The 25,569-nt window shown below is 37.7% G+C and overlaps 2 protein-coding genes across 2 annotated transcripts in view; one reads left to right on the top strand and one right to left on the bottom strand.

The window, feature by feature from the left end:
• The window catches only part of LOC135227030 (protein timeless-like), a 269,166-nt gene that overhangs the window by 82,076 nt on the left and 161,521 nt on the right, over positions 1-25,569 (bottom strand).
• Positions 7-24,687, top strand: LOC135227029 (protein timeless-like). Its single transcript, XM_064266816.1, has 4 exons — positions 7-133; positions 6,097-6,221; positions 8,937-9,057; positions 24,505-24,687. The coding sequence occupies exons 1-4, from the start codon at positions 26-28 to the stop codon at positions 24,670-24,672; spliced, it is 522 nt and encodes a 173-aa protein (XP_064122886.1). The 5' UTR covers positions 7-25; the 3' UTR covers positions 24,673-24,687.

The raw sequence follows: 25,569 nt of genomic DNA, 5'->3' as shown, positions 1-25,569 counted from the left end.
GACAGTGAATGATTGCATATTTACCATGATGCATCATGTTGCTGGTGATTTGCGGAATGTGAATGTCCTTCTCCAGCCATGTATTTTGAGGACCTTTTTGCGTATTTGGAAAGAAGGATTTGAGCTTTGTGTGGTAAGTTATCAGAATCCCTTTATAGTTTGTTGGTGTACACATTTTAATATATGAAATATATGAAAGATTGGTAGAAAAGATATGGAAGGTAAGCACACACAATTGCCTCGCATAGCTGCAAATTGTGTTTTAAAGCGAGTGATTTGAACACCCTTGGTAGAAAGACCACTCATATTTTACCTTATCCATTTAGTACGGTGCTTCTAAACGTGTGTAAAGCATGTGTGGATTGAGTGAGTTTATGGCGAAAAGTATTTATCAGTTTTTTTTTGTCTGAATTGCATACTTTATATAAAAATTACATTTCCCATGTCGATGTTTGTTACACCATTTGACAAAAGGCATAAATTGCACAGTTTTACAAATGGGAGGCTTGAAGGGTTTTTTCACTGGATATCAATTGCTCTGACTACGTTAGGACCCCCTTCAAGCTCGATTTGTAAATAGAGAAGATGTTGGCTGAGGGCCAAAATTCAAGGGAAAAGTGCAAGGAAAACTCTAAGGGTCAAATTTACAGGGGATATATTTATACTTCCAAATATTCTACAATGCAGGGCGCCAGCTAATGATCCTCGAGGTCCGATTTAGTATTGGAAACAGTTGCTTGTAGCACTGGAACACGTGTGGAGACTGCAGCACGAAATGTAAGCCAGGGCTTCTTGGAAGGAATAAGAGGTCCACCTCACACAGCAATGATGGATATGGCTGGGTATCTGTAACACAGGATTGTTCTATGAACACACGTGCAACACACACAAAGGGTTGGGCACATGCGGTGATGCCGCCAACACTTAGACTTGCTTAAGGGTAAATCTTACATTCTTATAATTTCCTCGGAGGGCAAGGAATAAATGAATTACTACTCAAAACGTTACTGTAGGGGGAGGGGGGAAGGATGTGAAAACAAGCACAAACTTTATCTCCTTAAGTAAATTCTCTTAGCAGTTGCTAATATCAGGAGGTCAATCAAGCAATAAGCATTATTACACCACATTCAAGGGAACCACAACTCTTAAATCACAGTATCTTATAGAATAAGGGATCACAGGTGGGGGGAAAGTGACAAGGGTAATGATGAACGTTCGCACAAGCACAGACACAGAAAAATAACAGTGAGAAATAAAGTAGGAGTAGTACAGGGACTGCCACGAAAATCTCGCACGTACCGTTGCGATTGCTCGTATGATCCCACTCTCTAAGGTGCCAATGGAGGTTGGAAACGTCATCACTTCATTCAGTAGTCCAGGCAGGCAACACATGAACAAGGTGAGGGAGGACCCAGTCGAACCTGGGGGCAGAGCGTGACCAGAGTGCTAGAGACTGACTCAGTGAGAGTGTTTCTTTTCTGTTGCCTGCTTTTATGACCTCGGCAGATTAGAGGCATGATGGAATTTTCTCTGTAAATGCAGTAAAGAAGTGGCAAAGAAAACAAGAGAGTGGATACTGTGAATCAGAGACTCACAGAAAGAGAGAGAAGGCAAGTTCCTTGTTACTCTAATGAATGGCAAACGCAAAGGGGATTCATAATACTTTCCCAACTTAAGAGTCATCTGATTATACTCTTGAGATTTTGAACAGTAACATAGGGAAGATATATACATTATAATAAGATTGCATTTGTAATAAGAGAGCAAGTAAAGTAAGGGAAGATATATAGTACATTATAATAAGATTGTATTTATAATAATATGATAAGAGAGCAAGGAAAGTAAGGGGAGATATATACATTATAATAAGATTGTATTTATAATAAGAGAGCAAGTAAAGTAACAAACTATATTAACAAGAAGTCTATTAACACCTTGCATATTGTACTCTTATCATAAGAAGCATTAAGCATTGTTTTGCAAAGGTAACTTTTCACATGAGTATAAGGTTGCGTGGTAACTCGAGGGTATGAATCTGTTACAGTTAGGCATAATTGTTCAATCAACCCCAGTAGCTGGTAGTATGTCCTCCAAGGTTGGGATATTGGATTGGGCTGCTAGGCTATATCATGTGTTGAGGTTTTTGTGTCAACTTTGACAACACTCAATGGATGTATTGTGTGGCTTTGACTTTGGATATGCTTATCTTCCTATCCAGACTCATACCAGAATAAGGAAGGATCTGCAAAGGTTTCTTACCCAGTCTGTGTGTTTCTCGTGAAGTTAGGTAAATACGAACATTCAGTCCGTGAACTTGGAGGGGAACTCCACGTAACTGGATGAACTAACTTGAATATCTGTGTGGGTAGTAATACACATGGAAGCCTCCTTGGGAGACTATTTGGAGGATAGCCAGGGAAGGTAAGATGGTCACCTGTTTAGGGAGTTGTATCATCAATTATCCTGGAGCTGGTGGTTGTCTTCCTGTCTCTGAAAATTGAAGCCTCCAGAAGGACCCACATTTTGTTGGTCCTAGACAATATGACACAATTGACTTATCAAGAGCTTGGGCTCTCTTGCAGACCCTTTCAATGTAGTCATGCTGTTTCTCTTTCAGATGGCTTAGGCAAGGGGTGGCACTTGTTTGCAATCCACTTCACGGGGTCACTCAATGTAACCCCTTGAAGTGGATAGCTGACAAGTGTCATCCATAGGAGGAACAGCATGGCTACACTGAAAGGGGCTGCAATGGAGCCCAACCTCTTGATATGTCACTGCTGTTATATTGTCTAGGTTAGCCTTCCTGTCAAGACAGACAGCAGCCTCATCCGAGTGGATGTTAGACAAACCAACCTTTTAAATAATTGTTAATGTGTTTTGGCATCCAGAAGTGGATCTGTTAACTTTCCAGAGTGTGTCTGTGTGTGTGTGTGTGTGTGTTGGCAAACCTGGATGGTCGGGCAATAGCAAGAGATTCATTAAAAGACTGGAAGAAATGGAGGACATTCTACCTTTTCCCCCCATTCTTCCAGATTTCAAAGGTTTAGAACAAACTGCTAACATTCAATGGAACCTCTTACCTAGTGACCTCAAATTGGTCAGAGAAATTGTTCCAACTGCTTTAAAAGTTGGCAAGAAAGTTATTCCTACTGCCTTACAGAGGAAAAGTCACCCACGTGCCCTCTTCTCTGGGCCATGGCTGTTGTACATGGATTTTATAATAAAATTCATGGATCCGGTCTATGTTTGATAATATATAAGATTCCAAAAGAAAAGTAATGGAAGGAAATGAAAGGTAAGAATCCGGTGCAACAGCTGACTGGCTTCACTTCTTGTATCTACATTTTCTGTCAGATCAGTAGACATTTCTTCCAGTAGAATGACCAAGTCATCAAAGTGGTGACAAATTGGTTTAACTGCCTCTTCTCTTGCACTCCATCGGGTTTCAAGAAAATGAGTTTGATTTGGCTGGTCAACCGGCACTCATCCTTCAAAATTCAAATTCCACATTACATTGTTTTAAGGACCATCATTCTCTCTCTCTCTCTCTCTCTATCTCTCTCTCCTCTCTCTCCTCTCTCTCTCGTTCTCCTCTCTCTCTCTCTCTCTCTCTCTCTCTCTCTCTCTCTGATTTCAGTTATTTCAATATGCTGATATTTTCTATTTTTGCATAGTATATCATGCAATAGATATATATAATATATATATATATATATACCTATTATTATTATATTATATATTATATATTATTATATTATATGGATATTATTATAATATTATTATATTATTATATATATTATATATTAATATATATCTATATATATAATATTATATATATTATTATTATATAATATATATAATTAATATATCATATGTATGAATCGGAGATACAAAATACTTTTTTTCTCACAGCCGCATAAATTGTTCCCCAGGGTCATTTTGGCGCCTCCCTAAGGTCGAGGGCACGTGTCCCCCCTTGCCCCCACCCCCCCGCTAGTTACGCCTCTGCTGCCATGAATATTTTTCACCTAACACTGCTAGGTAACTAGTGCAAAACTGCAGACTTTATCTATCCAGCAATACCAGTCCACATGGACAGTGTGGTTGGATTACCTTCATGCTGAGAGCTGGTTGAGCCATCGTTGAAACAGTTTTACAATTTCTGAACTACATGTTTGACAACAAACATGTAGTGCCTTGTTGCTACTACAGTTACATCACACAATTGTGTTATCGAAGCCAGTGTTTTATGGATGTGGCAATGATTAAGATACAAAGGTTTTTAATTCCCTTCTCTAGACCTTTGCATTGCAAAGACTGGCTTCTGCAAGGCTTCTCATTATCAGGTCCCTTACAAATGTTCTCTGACCCCTGTCATCTCAATTCAGTAGTCCTAATGCAGCTGTAACTCAACACACCAAAAGATGGTCTCCTAAACCATCTTGGTATCCTGACTCTCTTAGATGAGGACAAAGTTTCATCATACTTACACCTAGCATCTCTGTCCCTGACTTGTCATTTCTGGCCAAGATTGAGAATCCAAAGAAGAGTGGTGATGGTAGTCCAAAAGGACTTCAAAGGACCCATGACTCTGTTCTAGTCTGTCACCATAAAGACCACTGGCTCTCATGACAACATGCTCCAGGAGAGCCATGGCCACAGGGGGAAGAAAGCTTTATTTATGACATTCCTTTGTGCCTAGGAATTTGTGCTGGAAATGCCCACTCTTGATGGAATGAAAAGGCATTTCTAAACTTGTTGATGCTGAGTGAAGATAATGGATGCTCAGTGGAGAATGAGGGAGGGCTTAAAGATAACTCACAATCAATGCATGTAAACAGTAACCCCTTAGTGGGTAAGCAAAACACTGGCTATAAGAAATACAACTAGATAAAAATATAAGTTAAAATTACTACTATAGACAAATAAAAATTGTGACAATGAAAGAAATATGAGTACATGAAAACCTCTGTTGCCCAAAAATTAGGCAAAATATGATTAATGGGAATAGAATTTTAAAATTTCATTATTACTTAGGGTACCACAGTGTCTCCAACTGTAGTGAAGTACATACAATGGTAAATTGTAATACATAGAATGCTTAATGGATGAGTGAGTTTTCTTCCCTTTTATATATATATATATAGATTATATAATATATATTATATAATATATAGATATATATATATATACATATATCTATATATATATATATATATATATATATATATGTCATTTTCCTGACTTATACTATCACAGGCCTTCGGTTGATATACTGGATGATGTTCGACACAGATCACACTAAATTCAGAAACCTTAGATATGTTTTTTTAATACATTTCAGACCTTTCCCTTGAGTCCCATGTGTAAATCAGTTCTAATTCATATGCTCTCTCTCTCTCTCTCTCTCTCTCTCTCTCTCTCTCTCTCTCTCTCTCTCTCTCTCTCTCTCTCTCTCTCTCTCTCTCAAGAATCTTCCAGGCACTACCCCTGCAAGAGACAGGATTTTAAATTGTACGATTTGTAAACATTGATTATTTTCATTAATACACAGTCTTTCTTTGATATGCAGATAGGGGCATATTTGTATCTGTTGATCTTTTTGCTGAATCTCGGTCTCTTAAGACCTTTGTTAACAAGCTTTCATTATTTTTTAAAGCAGTATTGCTTCAGTGTTAGTGAAAGCTTTGTCACTTGAAGCAAGCTGATAAACATTGTAATACTATAGGTTAATGAAAGTTTTTAATCTTGACGTTGTAACGGCACCTATCTAGAGAGGGGTTTTGAGAGGAGACTTCTAATTGGCAGAATATCTGTGGTAGTGGCTTCCACTCGCCCTTGTCTATACCCACACCCTTATTGGGTGAGTGAGCTGGAGGTAGTAACTTCAGCATTCCATTTAGCTTTTTCTCTGGTATATCTAGCATCTATTTATACCTAGAAATGTGTGCTACAGGAACATTTCACTGGGTGACACAGGTCTTCCCCCAGAAATAGATTTTTCATTCATCAAAATCCCTTTTTTACTTTGCCTTAAAATTTTATTGGTATCCTTTTGCATTATTATTGACTTTTATGTGTTATATTTTTTTTCAGGATTGGGCTGATCTCATTGAATATATACTACGAAAGTGTACACGTATTAGAACTGAGAATCCTGATGGCAGGGTGAATTCGATGTTCCCAAGACCATTGTCCGAACCTGTTGCCATTGAATTAACGTGAGTGTTGTACGCAATGTTGTATTTATGTTTTTATGTATTTAATACTAAAATAATAGTTTCATATTTTTTCAGGTTTTTTTTTGCTAGGTTATGTTCTTTATCCTGTTCTTATTACAATCATACATTACCTATAATACTTTCATAGTACTGTAACCTTACAGTGTACTGTATAGAGTAAGTTGGTGTATGCATATATGAGATGAATTGATGAGTAAACTTTTATATATTGAAAACTAGATAAGTATTTGATAGCAAGAATCATTGCATGTGCAGCTCTCAATCTGTCTGCATGTATGGATAATACTGATATTCATTACTGAGTTATTTGACTCTGGTTTTTTTATGAAAATTTCATTGGACTTTATTTTTTTTATTATGAACTTCAAACTTCTAAGTTTTTTTTTCAAATCCAGTCTCATATCTGTCTTCTGTTTACCGGTAAAGCATGTTAATTGCACATAGTACAGTACATTAGTGTATCTCTATAGATGTGTCAAAATTAACTTTTCTCAACATCAGTATTTTAAATGTTGGTCATTTTTCCCTTTAACTTTCTTAACATTAGTATTTTAAATGTTAGTAAGTTTTCCCTTTATAGTTAATGATCAAGAAAGCTAGTTACAAATCTGATGTTTGAAGGACATATGTCACAGCAGTTATTGCGTAATATCTTGTGAACTGCAGATGCTTACTACATGACAAAGCTAAAAGTCTCAGATGTCTTAGATTTTTGTTCTCTATTCCCTGATTGCTAATACATATGGTCATAAATGTAGTAAGTATATCTTAGTTTAAACACACCACTGAGCTGGTTAACAGCTCTCCTAGGGCTGGCATGAAGGATTAGATATTTTCATGTGGCTAGGAACCAATTAGTTAACCAGCAACGGGACCTACAGCTTATTGTGGATTCCGAACCACATTACATCAAGAAATTAATTTCTAATCGCCAGAAATAAATTCCTCTGATTCCACATTGGGAGAGCGGAGAATTGAACTCTTAACTACCGAATCGGTATGTGAGCACGTAACCCACTCATCCAACGAGGAACTCGTATATGTAGTAATAATCACAAAATTATTAGTCTCCCAATGTATGTAAATTAAAGAATTGCTAGTGACAGTAAAATCGAGCCAATCAGTGCCAGTAACTGGAAATCTTTGTAGGTTTGCTTGAATACTAGTCAGTTTGAATGGCTAATTTTGTGAAAAAAAACTTACTATGAAATAATTGTTTGAAGATATTTTTTCTTTATTTGTTCAAGAATTAATTAAGAGCAATGCATAGTCACTTAAGTGCATACTGATGAGTTAGAGGTTATAGCTATTGCTATGGGTTTAATTAAGTAGCATTTAAAGAATAAGATAAGATGAAATTCAGTGTCTCATTGGCATTGAAGAAGTTAGAATACCATTTCATGGTTCTCCCAAACAGATAGTTTGAAAAAAAAAATTGCTCCAAGTGAATCTATTTTTTTGATGTTTTATTTATACATCCAGATCATAATTTTATCAAAAGGATGACTACGAATTTGCCCTTATTCATTATAAAGTTTAAACTTTACCTGATGTCTGTATCTAGTGAAATAAGAGGAGGGTGAGATCATGATGTGGAGCAATTATTTTTTTATCTTATTAACCAACATTTGTTTAAAATTTAGAATATTTGTGCTAAGCATGAACCATTGCATTACTAAAGCTGGAATATCGTCTTGGAAAGGAAATTACTACCTATGTATTAGATATGGAAGTAGGAGCTCTTTATGGGAGGATATCAAGAAGTGACAATATATCCTATCTGAATTATCAACCTACTCAGTGATATAGGATAGATAATTGAAAGTTCTGATTTTGAGATTGGACTTAGCTAGGTATCATCAAACTCTAGAGCCTAGTATATTACCTTAAGTTGGAACTGTTTTGTCTCATAAGGAGTGTAGGATGGTAATTAGGATACAGATACCCCACTGAGAAGTTACAATTTTAAGGTTGGACATAGCTAGGTATAATCAAACTCAGAGCATAACAAATTACCTTTGGAATGGTTTTGTCTCATAAAGATTGTAGGATGGTAATTAAGATGTGGACATCCAACTTGAAATGGACCAAATAATGTACTGAAATGTCTGGAAGGAGGACAAGTTAGTGGAATATTATCTCTGACTTCCAGCAGCCTTGACATGGTCAGTCACAAATTGTATTTGGATGAGAGTGAAGTAGCCTTTTGTCCTTTGAAAAATGACTGAATCTCACTAACCTTTCCAGTTCGGAAGGGTATTAGATTTTTGGAGTATTAGCATTTGCATTTTGAAGAACTGACTGACATGGCTGTAATCCAAGAACTTTTATAAGTTTTCCTTTTTATTTACCTTTTCTTTGGAGAAGATGCTGTATATTATTCCATGATATAAGGGAAATGGCACCAAGTTACCGTACTGTTAAGAAGATCTAACTTATATTAAAAGAAAACCCTCAAGTTAGATTAGAGTTTAAACAGAAATAATGTGGTTTCCTTTGCTTAGAAATAATTTCATAATTTTAGTTGTGTTTTGTAAGAAGACAGTTTCTTTCAGTCATGGAATGCAGTTTTTACTTAGACACCTTTCTTTTTCAACATTTACTTTCTTCAGTAGTCTTGTCTTATAACAAATGTTTTAACAGTACACAGAATGTAGGATGAATGTTTGCTATTTATGAATTTTTATTTTTCAGTGATGATGATCTTGATCAACTTTACACAATGTATAAAAACTCCAGCAGTGAACAAGATTTAATGGATAAGATCCGTGACATCTGTTGTGATGACTCTATTGAGGAACCCATCAAGAAAGAGGTCAGTTTGTTATCTTTAGGATAGTTTTACCGTATCTGTAGAATGATAGTCAAAGATAATGGTGAATTTTGTGTTGAAGAATGCATTTTTAAGGATTATTGTTTTGGCTTCCTTCCTTATGTTCTTTCCTTAAGAGCACTGATTCTCTAACTTTTATGCTAATTTTTTTTATAGCATACTGTTTGTTTGTCCTCAAGAGAGTTATTTTCATGGCACCCCCCCAGGGCTCCATGAGACAAACTAACTATGTACTAGTCGCAAAACTTTCTTCAATAGTTGGTCTTGGCCAGAATAGTGCTTGTCTGCATAATGATAGTCTATAAAGGAATCAAGGCAAGAGAGCTCTTTTTCTTGCCTGCAGTGAAAGCCTCAGTTTTCCCTTCCTCCTTCTCGCATAGACGTGGCAACAGCATTCAGGTTAGCCACTTTCCTCTTTACTTCTTGATCTGATCTGCAAGACAGACATCCCAGTTGTTTGTTCCAAATTCTTTGTTTTTCTGTACATTTTTCGGTCAATATGTCAGAGGAAAGTTAAGAATATAGTTTTAAGAACCAGGGAAAAGTTTTAGTTCCAAAAAATTTTAGTGGGTAGGCTTATAAATGTTAAAATTGGGAGCTGATGGGTCTCTCACAAGGTGACATAAAAACTGTGCTGTTTTTTCCTGGCCAACAAAATGATAATTAGCAATATGTAATTAGACAATTTTGTTAATGAAACTAATCATAGTTAGTGGCTTTTTTTATCACGGATAGATAATTTGAGATTACAGTACAAGGAAAAATTGTGTTAGCATAACATCTTAATTATGAAATATTTGTGATAGTAGTTCCCAGTTGTGCTTGACTGATACGTTTTGTAAAGTAAAAGAAAGCAAAAAATGTGGGTTGTTTTCAGTGCATGAACTCAGGTGATTTGCTCGGAGCTATTTTCCACCTCCAAATAGGAGTGGCACAGAAGAGTGCCAGGGAAAATTAGTCCAATTCATCTCATGTCAAAGAAAGCTTAGACACACCCAGCCCCTTAATGTCAACATAAAGCAGCTTAGTGTCAAAATAAGCACAGCTTGCTTTGTTTCTCTTAAAGTACCCTTTGTTTGGTCATTGAAAGAATGCTGTTACTTGCAATGAATGTGCGTGTGTACGAGAGAGAGAGAGAGAGAGAGAGAGAGAGAGAGAGAGAGAGAGAGAGAGAGAGAGAGAGAGAGATGGGAGGAGTTTGTCATGCGGTAAAAACAGAGGCCACTAGTTTTTCTTTTCAGCGCAGCTACTGCCACACTGTGAAACTCTTCAGAGATAAATATTACAATCTTTGTATACTGAATGGAAGTATTTTTATGATATAAAATGATTGACAGACCAAGAGAATTAATTATACCATAACGGTTGAGGCAAGAATTTTGATGTTCACATAAACGGATAATTTTCTACATGTATTTTTCCCATACATTTTCTTGGGCAGACGAGTTTGGGCAAAGGAGGAGAGTGATTTTGAAGGGAATGGGGATGGTGATTTATTCTAAATTGGAATGAAATTAATCACAAGGTACCACTGATGCTACTATGCTGATCTAAATAAAGGAAAAAATTAATATTATAAAGTAAACAACGAATAATCAAAAACTTTTCAGTGGGTTAGTACAACTTGCCCAAAGAGTGAGTCTGTAAAAAGTGGGTGGGCTAGTACAGGTAGCCTAAAGGGTTCAGATGGTTAAAAATTCCTTTCAAGACAGTGAATACAATAGCCCAACATCTATAGAACTCCCAAAGAATTCTAGGATTAGCAGCAGCAAAGACCGCGTCACCCATTTGAGAACAACTGCAATGCCCTTAACGAGTCTTTGACACAATTCCCGGCAATGTCCGTCTCTTAAGCCTAATGTTTAATTCCCTGTCCAATTCCACATAAGGACATCCAGCTGTCATTAGCGCTTTACACCACCTAAACTAGCTTGCCACCTGCATTCAGTCACAACATTCATGGGAAAGGAACAGGACTACCTCTCCTCCAGCTATTGTATAAATTTCCCCAGGAAAGTGATACTTTCATTGACACCTCCGCTTCAGTTGATCCCATCACAGGTCATTGAATTTTGACCTGACCCTAACCCTTCCACACCCAGGAACTCCTCCCATTCTCAGTCTCTCACCTCAGTGATGCTCCTTCCCTTCCCAATCCTATCAGTTGGAAAAATTGAATTAAGGCAAAAATGCAAGTGTCATGAAGTGACACATGCAACAAGTGGACCCCCTGTATTCGTAGAGTTATGTACCACAACTCCCCGCGATTACCAAAAATCCACAATATATTGGAATCCCTCTAGAAATGCTTTGAACTATGTATTTTAATAGCTGGAACACCAAATGCCCATCTGAAAATGATTAAAACTGCCTATTTTTATGTTGTTTTTGTGACTAAATACACTATTCGTGAAAAAAATATATTTTGGTTACAAAAATAGCATTAAAATACAGTAATCAGTAAATTTTTTCTATGAAGAAGTCTGCGAATCACTGAATTTTCCGTGATTTATTGAAAAAATGTGTTGCTGAGAAATCCACGGTTGCCAAATGGCAAATAAGGGGGGTCAACTGTATCATCAAACAATGAGGCAAGTATACTGACATCATGACTTGAAAAATGAGTGGGAACATTCTTACTCCAAAATGGAGATAATTAATGTATTGAAATAACTGGTCATTCGCTACAAAGGTAGTTTTCTCCTCACTACTCTTTTATGGGAATTTGAGGGTATCCTATTTTAAGATATAAGGCGCTGAAGAATTTGCTATTTCTAACCTTAATTAACAATTCTTTGACAGAGGCCAATGGGAATGCATTGTTTTTTGTGATAGCAGTTAAGACAACACACAACTTAAGAGAGCCATCCTTCTTCTTAACCATCATGATTGGAGAGGCCCGGGGAGATTCACTTTCTTGGATTATCCCCTGATCCCTTAAGTTATTAAGGTCCTTCTTTAATTCTTTCTGGTAATGGACTGACACTATATTGTTTTGCTCCTATAGGGGGTTGGTCCCTGACTTCAATGCAAAAAGGGACTTTGTTACTTCTGCCTGGGGATTCTTCTCCAATTGCAATCACATCTTGATAACCTCTTACAATCTCCTCACTAGCCTCCTTATAAGTAATACACCCCTCACTGAGACCTTGAAGCTAGTTACCCAAGGTCTTGAGTGGGTGAGAAACTTTGACTCTCACATAGATTAAGGTCGCACACTGACCCGTTGTCCAATAGTACCACCCTTTAATTATTACCAACATCCATCACTTATACTTTGGGTAAGAACAACAGTTATGGAGGTTAACACACTAGAAGAAATGTTTCTCCATCTCTGGGATAGTTGGTAACCCCCTTGGCATCTCCCTTACCTCATACAGAGACACCAACGCTCACCTGCCTCTCTCCCTCCAATCCTTTCCCATTTGAACCACATATCGTTATGTCATTTCTCTGTGTGAAAACAATCCCCAAGATAAATTGGGTCCCTTCTACCCCTGTCGAAGGTACCACATAAAAGTCATACTCTATGATCGATCTGACTTCAAATCACTTACAGTTTGACAGGTCTAATGTTAATGTCCCTCCTATCTGTTTTACTGGTCTGGTCACCTGCTTCTTTTTGATCCCCATATCCAGCAGGGCCCTTCTTTCGCAGTTTCCCGCCCATATAGGATGGGTGTTCAGGTTCCTCCCACAGAGCTGAGGGGAGGCAAGCATCTGCACAGCTGCCTCACCCTTTGCACCCAGCTCCTGGGTAGGGGTGCTAGATAGGGTAGAGGATTTTCTACTCCTTGGGGAACTGTGCTGCTCCCCTCTCACGGCCATTTCTTGTTCCCCTCTTGCCATAACCATTATTTGTCAGTTGGGGGGGGGGGCAGTAGCCTGGGGCCCCACTCCCTGTGCCAAGGGTCTTCTCTCCCTGTCAGTGTGGCCCACTCAGTTGTACAGCTAATACCAATTATTGCACTAAGGCCACTGATCCAAAGTGGCCTCTTCCCCACACCCCCAACACACATCCTGTTGCCAGCTGCCTGCTCCATGTAGTATAGAGTCGTTCCATGTGCTTTTGTTCCATGCTTATATCCCAGCTCTGTCAATGTTCTGACTGGTACCATTAATGGTTGGCGATTGGCCTAAGTTCCTTGCTTGACTGCCATTCCTCCAGATTATCCAACATAATCTGCACCATCGGGAGCAAGTCTTCCACCAGCCAAGTAATGGCAATGTACTCAATCTGCTGGGATTTTGAAAATGTAAACAATATCAAGTGCAAATGACGTATGATGACAGTGCTTATATTCTTTAATATACGTTTAACTTTTTCAAATGATCATTTTCTCCAGGAAATATTTAGGTTCATAGAGTTTTTCAGTTTTTAGAATTACAGATAGAGATTTTATGTACACCTGTAACAAAGTGAGAGCTGCTCATTCTAATGTTTAATTATGGTAATTATCCATGGTAATGCTGTAATTACAGTTGTTTTGTTTAGTGTCAAAAGTGGTATCGCTGGTGATTGAGTTGTGACGGTAGTTTACTATTGACAACAATGACACTCCAAGGGTTAGCCTATCATTAAAAATCTCAGCAGGATTTTAAGGTTGTCACACAAATGCCTCTTTCATAATAATTTTCAATATTACTGGTTTCATCACCAAATGGGTATGGGAACAATGCCTACTAGCGGCGACTAGCCAAACCATTTTTGTTTACAAAAATCATATGATTCATTGGGTTGGATTCCTTTTTTATGTTTGAGCTCAGATGATAAATTTACTCAAAATTTCGTGTTGAAATCCGATTACTTTTTTGAGTTTAGTACAATCGAGGACCGGGTCTCTACTGTATACTACTCTATACGTATATACTATTGTATATTTTTTCATAATTCTTATATCATTATATGTAATCATTAAATCATTGGCTTGATGTTTAGTGATGAAATTGGGAAACTCTACTTTTCTTGAGGTAAAACTGAGGTGTAAAGGAAGTTAGAACTTTTGAAAGACATATCCGTCAGGAGAGGTCAGAACGTAGATCCTACTATGTGAAGTTTCGAGAGAGACTGACGAGTTTCCAGTCCTGTGATTGGCTTATCAACAACCAATCAGGAGCATCGTTAGGGACAGGGTTGGACACCAGATGCACGGGTGCTGTGAATCCATTATAGCAGATGCTTCCTATTGCTTGCATATCCGTACCATACCCATACCCATGTCTGTATCATACTTATATTCATACCTGTACCATACCCATATCCATATCTGTACCGTACCTATACGTACTACCCATATCCCTACCCATACCGATAAGCATAACCATACTCATATCCATTCCATACCCATGTTCAAACCAAACCATACCTTCAGGTCATATTCAAATAACTGACCATATCTTTGTGTAGGTGCATGAACAGCTGTTGATGGGTTTTGAATCAATGCTGATGGCATTGGCTGTTTTGGACCATCACCAGTAATGCCTGCTGTTGTTCTAGAATTACCAACCAAGTCCATTTCGAAACATTAAACATTTCTGGACAGTTATTAAAATATTACTCTCGAAAGTCATCTTCACAACTCCAGGAACCTTTGAAGCGGTATTCAGCTTCTGAAGCATTCCCAGAGAAATGCCAAATGGATTATATCATCTTCTTAAATTCTTAAAGACTTCGGGATCCTGTGAAACAGTCTTCAGCCCCTAAACAGAATGCAGGTGGTTCATAGTTACCACATGAGATTAACTAAACACTTCATAAATTCTAAAGGTCAAGGAAGTTATAATTTTATTTCAAAAATTGTACATTCTAAAGGTCAAGGAAGTTATAATTTTATTTGAAAACCTGTCCATTGCTTTTATAAACAATTATGTCTTTACAAGTCTGTAAACATATTGTTAATAGTACTCGATCTCAACACATTTCATTTCATAATAAAACATGGAAAATGGAAAAGGGAAGGGAGGAGGGAGAGGAAAGAAGGATGGGAAAGGAGGAGGGGAGGGGAGGAGGAAGGGGGAGGGGATTATCATTTTTCCATTAGGGAGTTGAGGACTCGTAGGTCAGATCTGGCTGTGTGATTACTGTGCCTTTCCCACCTCAGAAATACTGCCTCTAATAACCAACCCAAACACTCATACTTTTTCGAAGGAAACAGTTCTGAAGAAAATTAACGATGATCTCGCCTTTCGGATGTCATAATGAGGAATAGTAAAATAAGTCCCAGCCCATGTAGAGAGCTGTTTGTTTATTAGAGCACTGGTTCTTAAACTTTTTATTACCACACCCCCTCTTATAAGTTGGTCCTTCCCTCCATGCCCCCTTTCATCTGTTGAGTAAAATTCCCTCCCATATTTAAAGGAAATAAAAAAGAAAGAAAGAGACGGGAGAGGTAAATAATTACAAAACGTGGCAAGCTCAACCAGTAACTAGAGTAGTAGACTACAGTAAACCCCCTTTATTCGCGTTCTCAAGATTTGCGAACTCACCTATTGCGGATATTTCTGTGGAACCTATCTAAAAACTTATTTGTGGGAGGACTTGCTCATTCGCAGGTTTTTGTGTGGAACATATCTATAAAAGTATTCACGGGTCCCCACAATTCACAGATATGAATTTTTTCGTAAAGCAGTAGTATTCTGTGTTTTCATATTTATGTACATAATATGTGACATTAAATATTATAGTAATACATAGTATTAAATCATATAGGTACTCACTGGCGATGAATGTTGATTATAAATGATGATGATGTATTGTGTGCAGTCCAATTAATGATGATGAAGATAGACTGCACAGCAAAGTCTGTAGAGGAGTTACATCTCCTCTGAGGGTGCCTCTTCACCCTCTTCAGGAGGCGCTTCGTCAGGGGTTTCAGGAGGCTGCATCATGTTAAGGTGCTTGCACATTTTCACAATCATAGAATGATAGGGTTTCATAAGATCATTAACAGTATAGATAAAATTTGTGGCCCTTTCTTCATTCTTATCCCATGCCTTTACCATTGTCTGTATCTGTTTGACTTTCCTGACCAGTTTGTATAGACCAAAAAATTCTTCAAAATCCTGGGCCATTGGTGGGATAGTAAAGAGGGTGGCGAGGGTGGCAAGTTTTTCTTCAAGAATGACCCCTCCAAGTATTTTACCCTGTTCGTACTCGTTCTACTTCTCAATGACGTTTGCCTTCTCTTAACATAAGTCATGTCTATTTTCTCCTCATTTGTCATTAACTGTATGGCTCTTTGCCAGAGGGCTTAGGAGAAGCAGAACGTTTAAAGGACATTTTAATGGATGACTTCAAAGAATGTTCTTAATCAGTAGTAGTGTAGTACATCATACATGCAAAACACGCACATACAAGAGAAAATTGAAATTTATTGGGTTAGTTGGGTATAAATTGTGCATATGTATACGTAGTACATTAATATTCTATGCATACTGTACATTTTATGAAATGTTTTGTTTGAAGATGATTTTTAAATATTATACATACATACATAAAGTGTTTTAGGATAAGTAAGCCGAGCATATCTAAAATACATAAGACAATGGGAATAGTAGGGTACATGTTTTCATCTCCGGTGTACTTAGTGTTTTAACATGTACGTACTAAGTATATTTCGTCACTAAATACATTTTTATGATGAAAAAATATTTACTAATTTTCAAATATAACTGTTCTGTAATAAGATAATTTAAACAGCAAAATTTCAATAACATACAGTGGTCCCCCCGTATTCGTGGGGAATGTGTACCAGGCCCCCTCCCCACAAATAGTTAGAATCCGCAAATAGTTGGAACCCCTATGAAAATGCCCTATTTTGTTAGTTAAAACTCAAGAAAACCCCGCTACAAATTTTTATACCTAATTTTTTTAAAATAATTTTACCACAAAAAGTGCATTTTATGATGAATTGAAAAAAACAGGAATTTGTGGATGTTTCTCCTAGAAAAATACCGCAAATAGGCAAATTCTCTGCGAATAATGGGCAGATATGGTCCAGAGAGAAATCAGCGAATGTGTTTGCAAATCAGGAGAACGCGAATATGGGGGCCCCACTGTAATTTTTCTTAAAAGATACTTCACCCAAGCAAACTTTCCAAAGATAAAGAGTTCTTATGTGCTGTGATGCCCTCTTAAAGCAGTACCCAAACGGAATGATACTTGACACACTATTAGCTGTCATCTGCAAAGCATCCAATCCAGGAGCAGCATTCATTTTCCTTGGTGCTCATTGGCTGTAACTAGGCGTTGATTGGTTGAAACCTGAGTCTCATCTCATGAAGATGGTGGAATTGTGGGTACTGCACATCTCTCCCAGACCAGCCTCACTGTGTAGAAAGTTACTGATACAGTATGTGAATGTAATCGCAAATCTGTGTTTTACATCTTATATCCGTGTGAATCGTGCCAAAAATGGCTCCTAAAAAGTACCCTGCTCCTTTTAAGGCTTCTGGCAAAGTGCCTAAAAGAAAGAAGCCGCTCATGAAGTTTGACAAGAAGGTAAAAGTTCTCAATATGTTCAAGGAGGGCAAAAGTATCGCCGTGGTTGGCCTCCATTTTAATGTGAAAAAGAGCATGGTGAGATACATTAAGATAAAAGAAGGTGAAATAAGAAAGTGTAAGCATGAGCTACTTTGATATAGCAAAAACAGCATCAACAGTGCCAGATAAAACAATCATACAGAAGGAATCTGCACTGGCGTATTGGATCAAGGACTGCCGGAAGATGAACGTATCCATTGACTCTATCATTCACAAGAGAGCACAGTAACTCTATCAGCAGCTATCAACTGTGGAAGGCGACGACATAGAGAAACAAGAAGGTGGCGATGTAGAGGCACAGGAAGGCAATGAAGATGGGGAATTAGAATTCTTGGGCTTTGACGAGCCTGTGCTGGAAGAAGAAGAAGACAAGGGTGAGGAGGAGGAGGATGAAGAGCCACAACCTGAACACACGCTGGAGTATGTTGTGGCTGGATTGTATGCATAATTATACAGGCTTCTCTCCTTAGGAAATTCAACATTCAACAGTCGGCACCCTCACTGATACCCACTCTGACCCCCGACAGACCAAGATTTGGAAGCTGACGAAGTCTGCCAGCAAAGAAGAAGACATTCCAGGTTCAGGAGAGGAGCAGGAGCAGGAGGAGGGCTTGACTTTGGAACCCCTGTCCCAAATTAGGAGAATGATAAAGGATACCCAGGAGTTTGTTTCAACTTGGGGTCCTTAATGGAAAGCTCCTTAAAGTTTTCAAATAACCTTGATATGGCATTGGAGCTCTGTAATCAACTCACCACCAGAAGAATCAGCGACAGTAGCTGCCAATCACAATGTTCGTCACGTATGAAGAAGGACCTTCCAAAGCCTCCCGAAACCCCTGAAGAAGTGCCTCTCAAATCACCAGAAGTAGTGCCTCTTAAATTGCCTGAATAAGTGCCTCCTGAAGTGCCTCCTGAAGGTGAAGAGGCGCCCTCAGAGGAGATGTAACTCCTCAGCTTAGCTGTGCAGTCATCTTCATTGCCATTCATCGGAACTGCACAGCTAGTTCATCATCATCATCACAATATTTCTCTCTCTCTCTCTCTCTCTCTCTCTCTCTCTCTCTCTCTCTCTCTCTCTCTCTCTCTCTCTCTCTCTCTCTCTCTCTCTCTCTCTCTCTCTCTAAACTATGTACTTAGCTTGAGTGGTGTTTGGATGGTGGCAAGTGCACAGTTAAACTATTCCTGGAGCAAATCCTTGGGATTATATTGAACGCCTAAACAGACCACAGTATAATGAGGAAGATGGCTATTGTCACATTTGTGCAACTAGGATGAAGGGAAAACTGAGGCAGTTGCAGGGGACAGGTAGAACCCTCCTCCTGAGTCCTTTATATTCTATCACTGTGCCAACAAGCAATATTCTGGCGGAGACCAAATATAAGAGAATTCCTTGAGATTGTTTGGTCTGTATTATGGAAACATGGGAGCACCTTAAGAATGTAACTCCTTTTAGGATGAATAGTGGCTACACTGTAAAAAAAATACCTGTATAGAAGGGGCAGGGAAGTTCCTGTGCAGTAGAAAGAAAAAGGATTGACAAGAGACATTAGGAAACTTCACTGATCAGTCAATTTGCATTTTCCATTAATAAGGGAGGTAGAAGATGAGGGACCTCAAACATGAATATAATGTTTCAAACAAAGGACAAAAAAAGACAACATACATTGTAAAAAAATAAAAGGAAAACAATAACTTACAAAATATAAACAAAATATCTTAAATTAGAAAAAAAAATTTGTCCATTAGAACTCTAAGAAAAGTAAGAAACCTGAGCACCAAAATAGTGATTGAAGGGCTCATCTTGATTAAAATTTCACTAGAATCTATTGTCTGGATTACCTCACGTCACATGCTGTGCGAAAGGTTCTTTAACTTGAGTGTATGTCAGCATTTTTTTTTTTTTTTTTTTTTTTTTTGTCTTACTTTTAGATGTAATTCATTTCTGTGAGTCTTATCTAACATTTGTGAAGGTATGGTGGTGCAGTGGTAAGGTTCTCACCTACCTGTCAAGAGGACCTGGGTTCAAATCCAGCCACTTACTGATGGCTTGGGGATTATGCCATTGCAAAAACCTGGTGCCCACCAACCTAGCAGTCTGAAACCTTAGGAGGGTTAGCAGGAGAATAGGTACCAGTCCTCGGGTTGGGAAGTTGAACAGTACACCTAGCAACACACTGGCTACGTGCCTTAAGCATCCCGACTTGAACCCCACAGGCTGTTGGCCTAAGAAACAGGAGATCAGCACCTGCCTTATGAGCCTTGCAGAGGCCCAGGAAGACTTAAACTATAAGTTTTTAAGCCTCAGCTCATTCACCAGTTAAGAAAAAGAAATATAGGCAGTCCCCGGTTGTCGGCGATCTGGTTTTATGGCGTTCATCTAGCACCATAAAATCGGCAGTTTATGGCGCCATAACAGGCCGAGTTCCAGTTATCGGCACCAGAAGCCCCATTATGGCATCATAAATCTTAGAGTTCCAGTTAATAACGGTTTTCACTTGTCAGCACCCCCTCAGGAACGGAACCTCGTCGATAACCGGTGACTGCCTGTAGAGTGGTTGTATGTGCTTTACAAGCCTGACTTGACTTCCATTTACCCTACTTACCATAGATGATGATAGAGGGGCTCTGTTTTTCATTTCCCAGTTTTCTGCTTGTACCCTTGTTAACAAAGTAGCCGGCACTTGGACCACCTTTTTTCAGTTCGGTGTCTGTCAGAGAAAGCTATCTGCCAAGGAAGCATGTTGCACCAGCAGATCAAGAGATGCGCCAGCTACCACTTCCCTTTTGGTCACCTCCACCCCTAACCCAGAAGATTGACCTACACTTCTCAGATGTTTGTGTAGGAGACAGTCAGCTGTACATCATTCTACACATTTATAGTAGCGCAAGCAGCCATTTCATGTGGTAAAGATGACCAGGGGTTTCATCTAGCAGCTTTTGCTGTCCAACAAAACGGCTCTGCATTTCTTGTATGTGATTATATTTTCCTCCTTGTGGTTTTTTTGACATCTGGTCAACATTATTGTTGATATATGTAATACTTACAGTTCTGATGGACACCAAGGAGTTGAACATTATTAGATTATATCTTTGGACTTGGGGATGGAATTTATGCCAGCAGTATAAGAAGAGTTTCATTCAAAAGGTTGACAGCACAGTATCATAAGTTTTTTTAAGCGCTCATGCATCTCCTTCACTATCACTCTAACTGGAATTTTTGCCAGCCAGCTTTCAAGAATCTACCTTAGTAATCTTTGTGCTGGTGGTTCATTGTTGTTGTAATTATAACAGATGCATGCTCATTTGTATGCCAGTCATCCACTGCTTGCCAGTTAGAAAAGCCTTCCCTTGGTCAGGCAAACATGTTCCGCCAGGAAGTATTTTTTAATTTTAAAGGGGGATGGACAGAAGACTGGGCGGGGCTTAGCACTGTTGTGGTCTCAGTGAGACTGGCTAAACCTTTTGAGGTAGTATACTTGTGTTATCATGTTGCTGCTCTCTTTTGAAGTCTAATCCATTCATTTTGGAAGAGAAAAAAGTAGAGTTAGGAGGAATCTTAGTTTTTTGTTGCAACTCTCGATTTCACTACTTTGTATCTTTTGGTTTTATGCTAAATCCTTTTAGCATATCACTCTCATCTCTCTCTCTCTCTCTCTCTCTCTCTCTCTCTCTCTCTCTCTCTCTCTCTCTCTCTCTCTCTCTGAGATAATCCTAGTTGTTTCCTCCCTACCACCCTCTTGAGAGACTGCCTTGAAGAAGTGAAGGCTTTACTGCAAAACCTTGTCTTGTGGTGAAGCTGTGTGAAGAGTAAGGTGGCACTCAAACAGTTGTTTTCACTCTTCTCTTATTTCCTGACTTCTTAAATCTTTCACCTGTAATTCTATCCTCCCATCTGAACTTTGGCCTTCGCCTTCTACCATCCACCTCCATGCTTATAGATCATTTGCACACGACCTCCTTCTCTGCATAGTGTTACCAAAGCACTGTGCGTATAGTCTTCTTTCTTGGGCCTTCTTTGATACTTCCCCTAACATAACTGTTCCTGAATTAAATTTATTTCTGATCCTATCTGTTCTTGTAACTCCACACATCCATCTCAACATCCTCATCTCTGCCATATCCATTTTCCATTCCCTCAATAGTAGCAACCAAAGGAAAGTAGTTATCATTAGATATTAGATTGCCTTATTGTCAAAATATCACAAGATTATGATAATTGATCATAAGAAAGAATTGAATATGTAATTTAGGAAAATTTAGGGATAAAACAATTCAAAACAATTCTTGACAGCTATTCATGTGTGCGTGCAGAAGCAAACAATGAACTGAGTTGTCTCCTGTGACTTACTGTGACTCCACAAACAATTGCAGTCACCTTACACTGCTAGTTAGATATGGAGCTATGTAACTCATACAGATTTTCAAGCTTTTTATTTTCAGTTTATTGTCCCTTCTTTTGTCTGACAGTGATTTCACTTGATATTCAATATTTCTTTAATTTATAAGACTTAAACAAATGTCACATTAAGTAGTTATGTCTTTTATCTTTATCACTAGTACATTGTCCCCCCTGTATTCGCGGGGATGTGTACCAGACCCTCCACGAATAGCTAGAATCCGCGAATAGTTGAAACCCCTAGAAAAATGTTAAAAACTGCTTATTTTGTTAGTTAAAACTCAAGAAACCTACTAAAAATGTTTATACCTGGTTTTTTTAATAGTTTTATCACAAAAAGTGCTTTTATGATGAAATTGATTAATAAAACAGGAATTTGTGGATATTTCTTGTAGAAAAACACAGCGAATTGGCAAATTTTCTGCGAGGAATGGAGGTATATGTTCAGAGAGAAATCTGCGAATATCCGAGTTCACGAATCTGGAGTGCTTGAATACGGGGGTTTCACTGTACTGTAATTTGGACGTTTGTTTCTATTTATGTTTCTATTCAAAGACCTTTACCCTTTCCTGTAAGCAGTACTTAATTTTTTGTTGATATACAGTTCACTAATGTAGCCTTACAATCTCATGCCTATGTACAACTACTACCGGGAAATTACAGTGTCACTATTTTACTTAATGTTTATTACTTCCTTGCCATTTTATTCATCACAAATTTTTACCCCCTGCCATTTATTGTCACAGTTTCTTTAGCTGGGACTATCAAAGCATTTATATGCATCTCCAAACCATATGTGCATATGTTTGGGCACTTAGGCTTAGCAGATGATCAATTGTAGACCTTTCTTTCAATCCACCACATTGGAATATACTTAGGCATTCCCCAGTTATTGGCAGGGGTTCTGTCCCTGGCAGCATGACGATAACTGAAAATCGGTGATAATAGCGCTGATCCCTGGTTATCTGGCGCCGCTGTTAAGAGGGGATTGGTGCATATTGGTGCCTAAAATCCACTTATTGTTGGAAGACAAGGGCCATAAAACCAGATCACCAATAACCAGGGACTGCCTTATTTTCTTCTTTGTTATAGTTATTTCCTTTTTTTAAATGCTGTAATTTATTTTCATTCATAGTTATGAATGTTTCTATCCACTTTCCAAGTTCTAATTTACTGAATTTTTTATGTAGTGACAGTATTCTACGGTCTTTAATGTGACTTACTAGGAGTGCCAAGCTCATTCATGTCTTTACCTTATGCTTTGAATATGTTGTTTACTCCTTGTCCGTTCTTATCTGCAGGTTTTTTTTTTTTATTAACTGGGGTCTTTTATACTTATTTCTTTCTGATTTTTTACCTACAATTTCAGCGACAGGTTTATGCTTTGAAGTTTTTAAATTTTCTTTATTACTCTACGGGTTACACAATGACTTTTATCAGCTGTTTCGCATATACCTTCTAATCTCTATAGGAACTGCACTCCTTTTTTCATATTTTTAGCTCATCTTCCAGTGTTTTTGTACATTATTTTAATCTGTCTCATGCTTTGTATACTATCCACAACCAATTTTGCAGGTTCTTGATGTTTTTGGAGTTTCCTTCAATCTTTTTCATTGTGTTTAAATCCTCCTGACTTGTAGTAAGTTTTCCTTACCTTCTCTCTTGCATTCTAAACAATCCCTAGATTTTGATCTTCATTTTTACTGTCCTTTAATTCTCTTTCCAACATCCCTTACTTCCTCAGAGCATCTACTCCAGATGCTGTATAACCCTTTCATCTTTTCTGTTGCTTTATTTCATTCATATATGTTTTCATGTGGGTCTTAGTTAGGCCTACATTTGCAATTAGGCATTGAATACAAAACCACTTATACTGTAATTTGTCACATTCTGCTGTTGTCCCCTGGACCTAACAGAGCATGGCATTGTTCATATAGGCATGCTTTGTTAATGTCTGATGGGTTCTTTTGGGTGAAAGTGGCCAATAACTCATCATCCCCAAAGTCCCTCTTTGCTTGCCTGGTGACTTAGGTGACTTGAGTAATCTAAGTCTGCTATCCTACTTTCATGTTCGCTTAAGTTGTTTTCGAGTCTTGTATTTATTCATTAAAATGGTAATGATGTCTAGGCCTATGAAAATTTGAACTAAAGTGTATTTATGTTTTACTTGTAAGAAATCATTTTTTATGCTGGAACTGTGACCTCTCTCTTTTCATTAGGAAGAAAAATTGGAACCTGACATTTGTGTATTGCTTGGTTATTTTTTTTTATTGTATCACAGCATTGCAATATTACACCATTGTAATAAGTATTGAGTGAAGTTGAATGGGATATATGTACAAGTTAAGGAGAAATAGTCTTAATGCTTATTATAAGAATTCCAATTTCTTTTTTCTGTGAAGACTGCCTTGTAAATTAATGGAACTATGTATACTTGCAACTACTCATTTCGGATAGGAAAAAATTGAATATAAATATCTTCCCTTGACAGGTGATTCAGAAGCTGCTCGCTCGAGGCTTCATCACTTCCAGTGAATGTACTAAGCTTTGCGAAGAGATTCAACCTGTGAGTTATTCATGCTTTCATGAAAGCAGTTCTGTGCTGTTGATTAATTGCTTTATTCCTGACACTAACATCAGAATAGATACAACATTTTAACTATGCTTTATTATTTGTTAGGCTTAGATCTTAACAAAACTCAGGTTCTGCGAATATTAAGTTGAGCACCTTATTTTGCACTGGAATTCTAAAACTTAACTACAAAGTAATTATACCCATTATTTCATTCATTTTAATTTATGAGGAATATTTGTAACCCTCAAGAGGATATTAACTTTCTGGATACAAGTGCATGTCTTTTTTGAATAGTGCCATAAATTGCTGCCAAAAATTTACGTTTATGAGTTAATTGTATTTTTGCACATTGTTAAGGACACCTTACTATGACACAGAAATGATCTTCGTGATTTTGTAAAGTGCACTTCTGTGTAGAGGTAAGTAATAGATATAAACATGTTATCAGTTCAGTATGGTATGAACACTGTATGATAAAGTTGAGCATATGTATTACAATGAATAAATAAAACATCATAAGCACTGATCTGGTCCGCTGGTTACCATTTCATGATATTGGCTTAAAGAAATTTAATTGAGTTTAGCCCAATGCTTATGCAACTGTAGTTTGTAACTAGAGTGATTTGCTTACAGAAAAAGTGTGGTACATTAATTTCATACATCAATAATTATGGTAATAAGTGTAGATTTTAGACAAAAATCCCTATGAATTTTTCAATTTTGAAGAATTAAGTAATGCTGTTTGATTCTTTGTTCAATCATTTTTTTACTTTAAAATTCTCATTTGATTTCCATTCCTTTCTATTGGGGTAATACATACAGACATTTGCATCAGTTCTTTGTAAACTGTTGCTCACCCACAGTAGATTTAGCTGTTCCTCTGGAATTCATTTTTTAAAATTTCAAGTTGAGCAAAGCTTTTGAATGATTGAATTATCATTGCATAGATGATTTACAACATTTTGCTGATAAATTTGAAGT

Source organism: Macrobrachium nipponense, chromosome 15, assembly GCF_015104395.2.
Source record: "Macrobrachium nipponense isolate FS-2020 chromosome 15, ASM1510439v2, whole genome shotgun sequence".
In the NCBI taxonomy this organism is placed as follows: domain Eukaryota; kingdom Metazoa; phylum Arthropoda; class Malacostraca; order Decapoda; family Palaemonidae; genus Macrobrachium; species Macrobrachium nipponense.
The sequence above is the reverse complement of the archived record's forward strand: the minus strand, read 5'-3'. Positions and strand labels throughout refer to the sequence as shown.

What these genes read in the sequence shown, in the direction of transcription:
- LOC135227029 (XM_064266816.1), top strand. Translation starts at nt 26, where the DNA reads ATGATGCATCATGTTGCTGGTGATTTGCGGAATGTGAATGTCCTTCTC. An exon ending in AAGGATTTGAGCTTTGTGTG is followed by an intron (nt 134 to 6,096) that starts GTAAGTTATCAG and finishes ATTTTTTTTCAG; the next exon opens with GATTGGGCTGATCTCATTGA. An exon ending in CCTGTTGCCATTGAATTAAC is followed by an intron (nt 6,222 to 8,936) that starts GTGAGTGTTGTA and finishes TTTATTTTTCAG; the next exon opens with TGATGATGATCTTGATCAAC.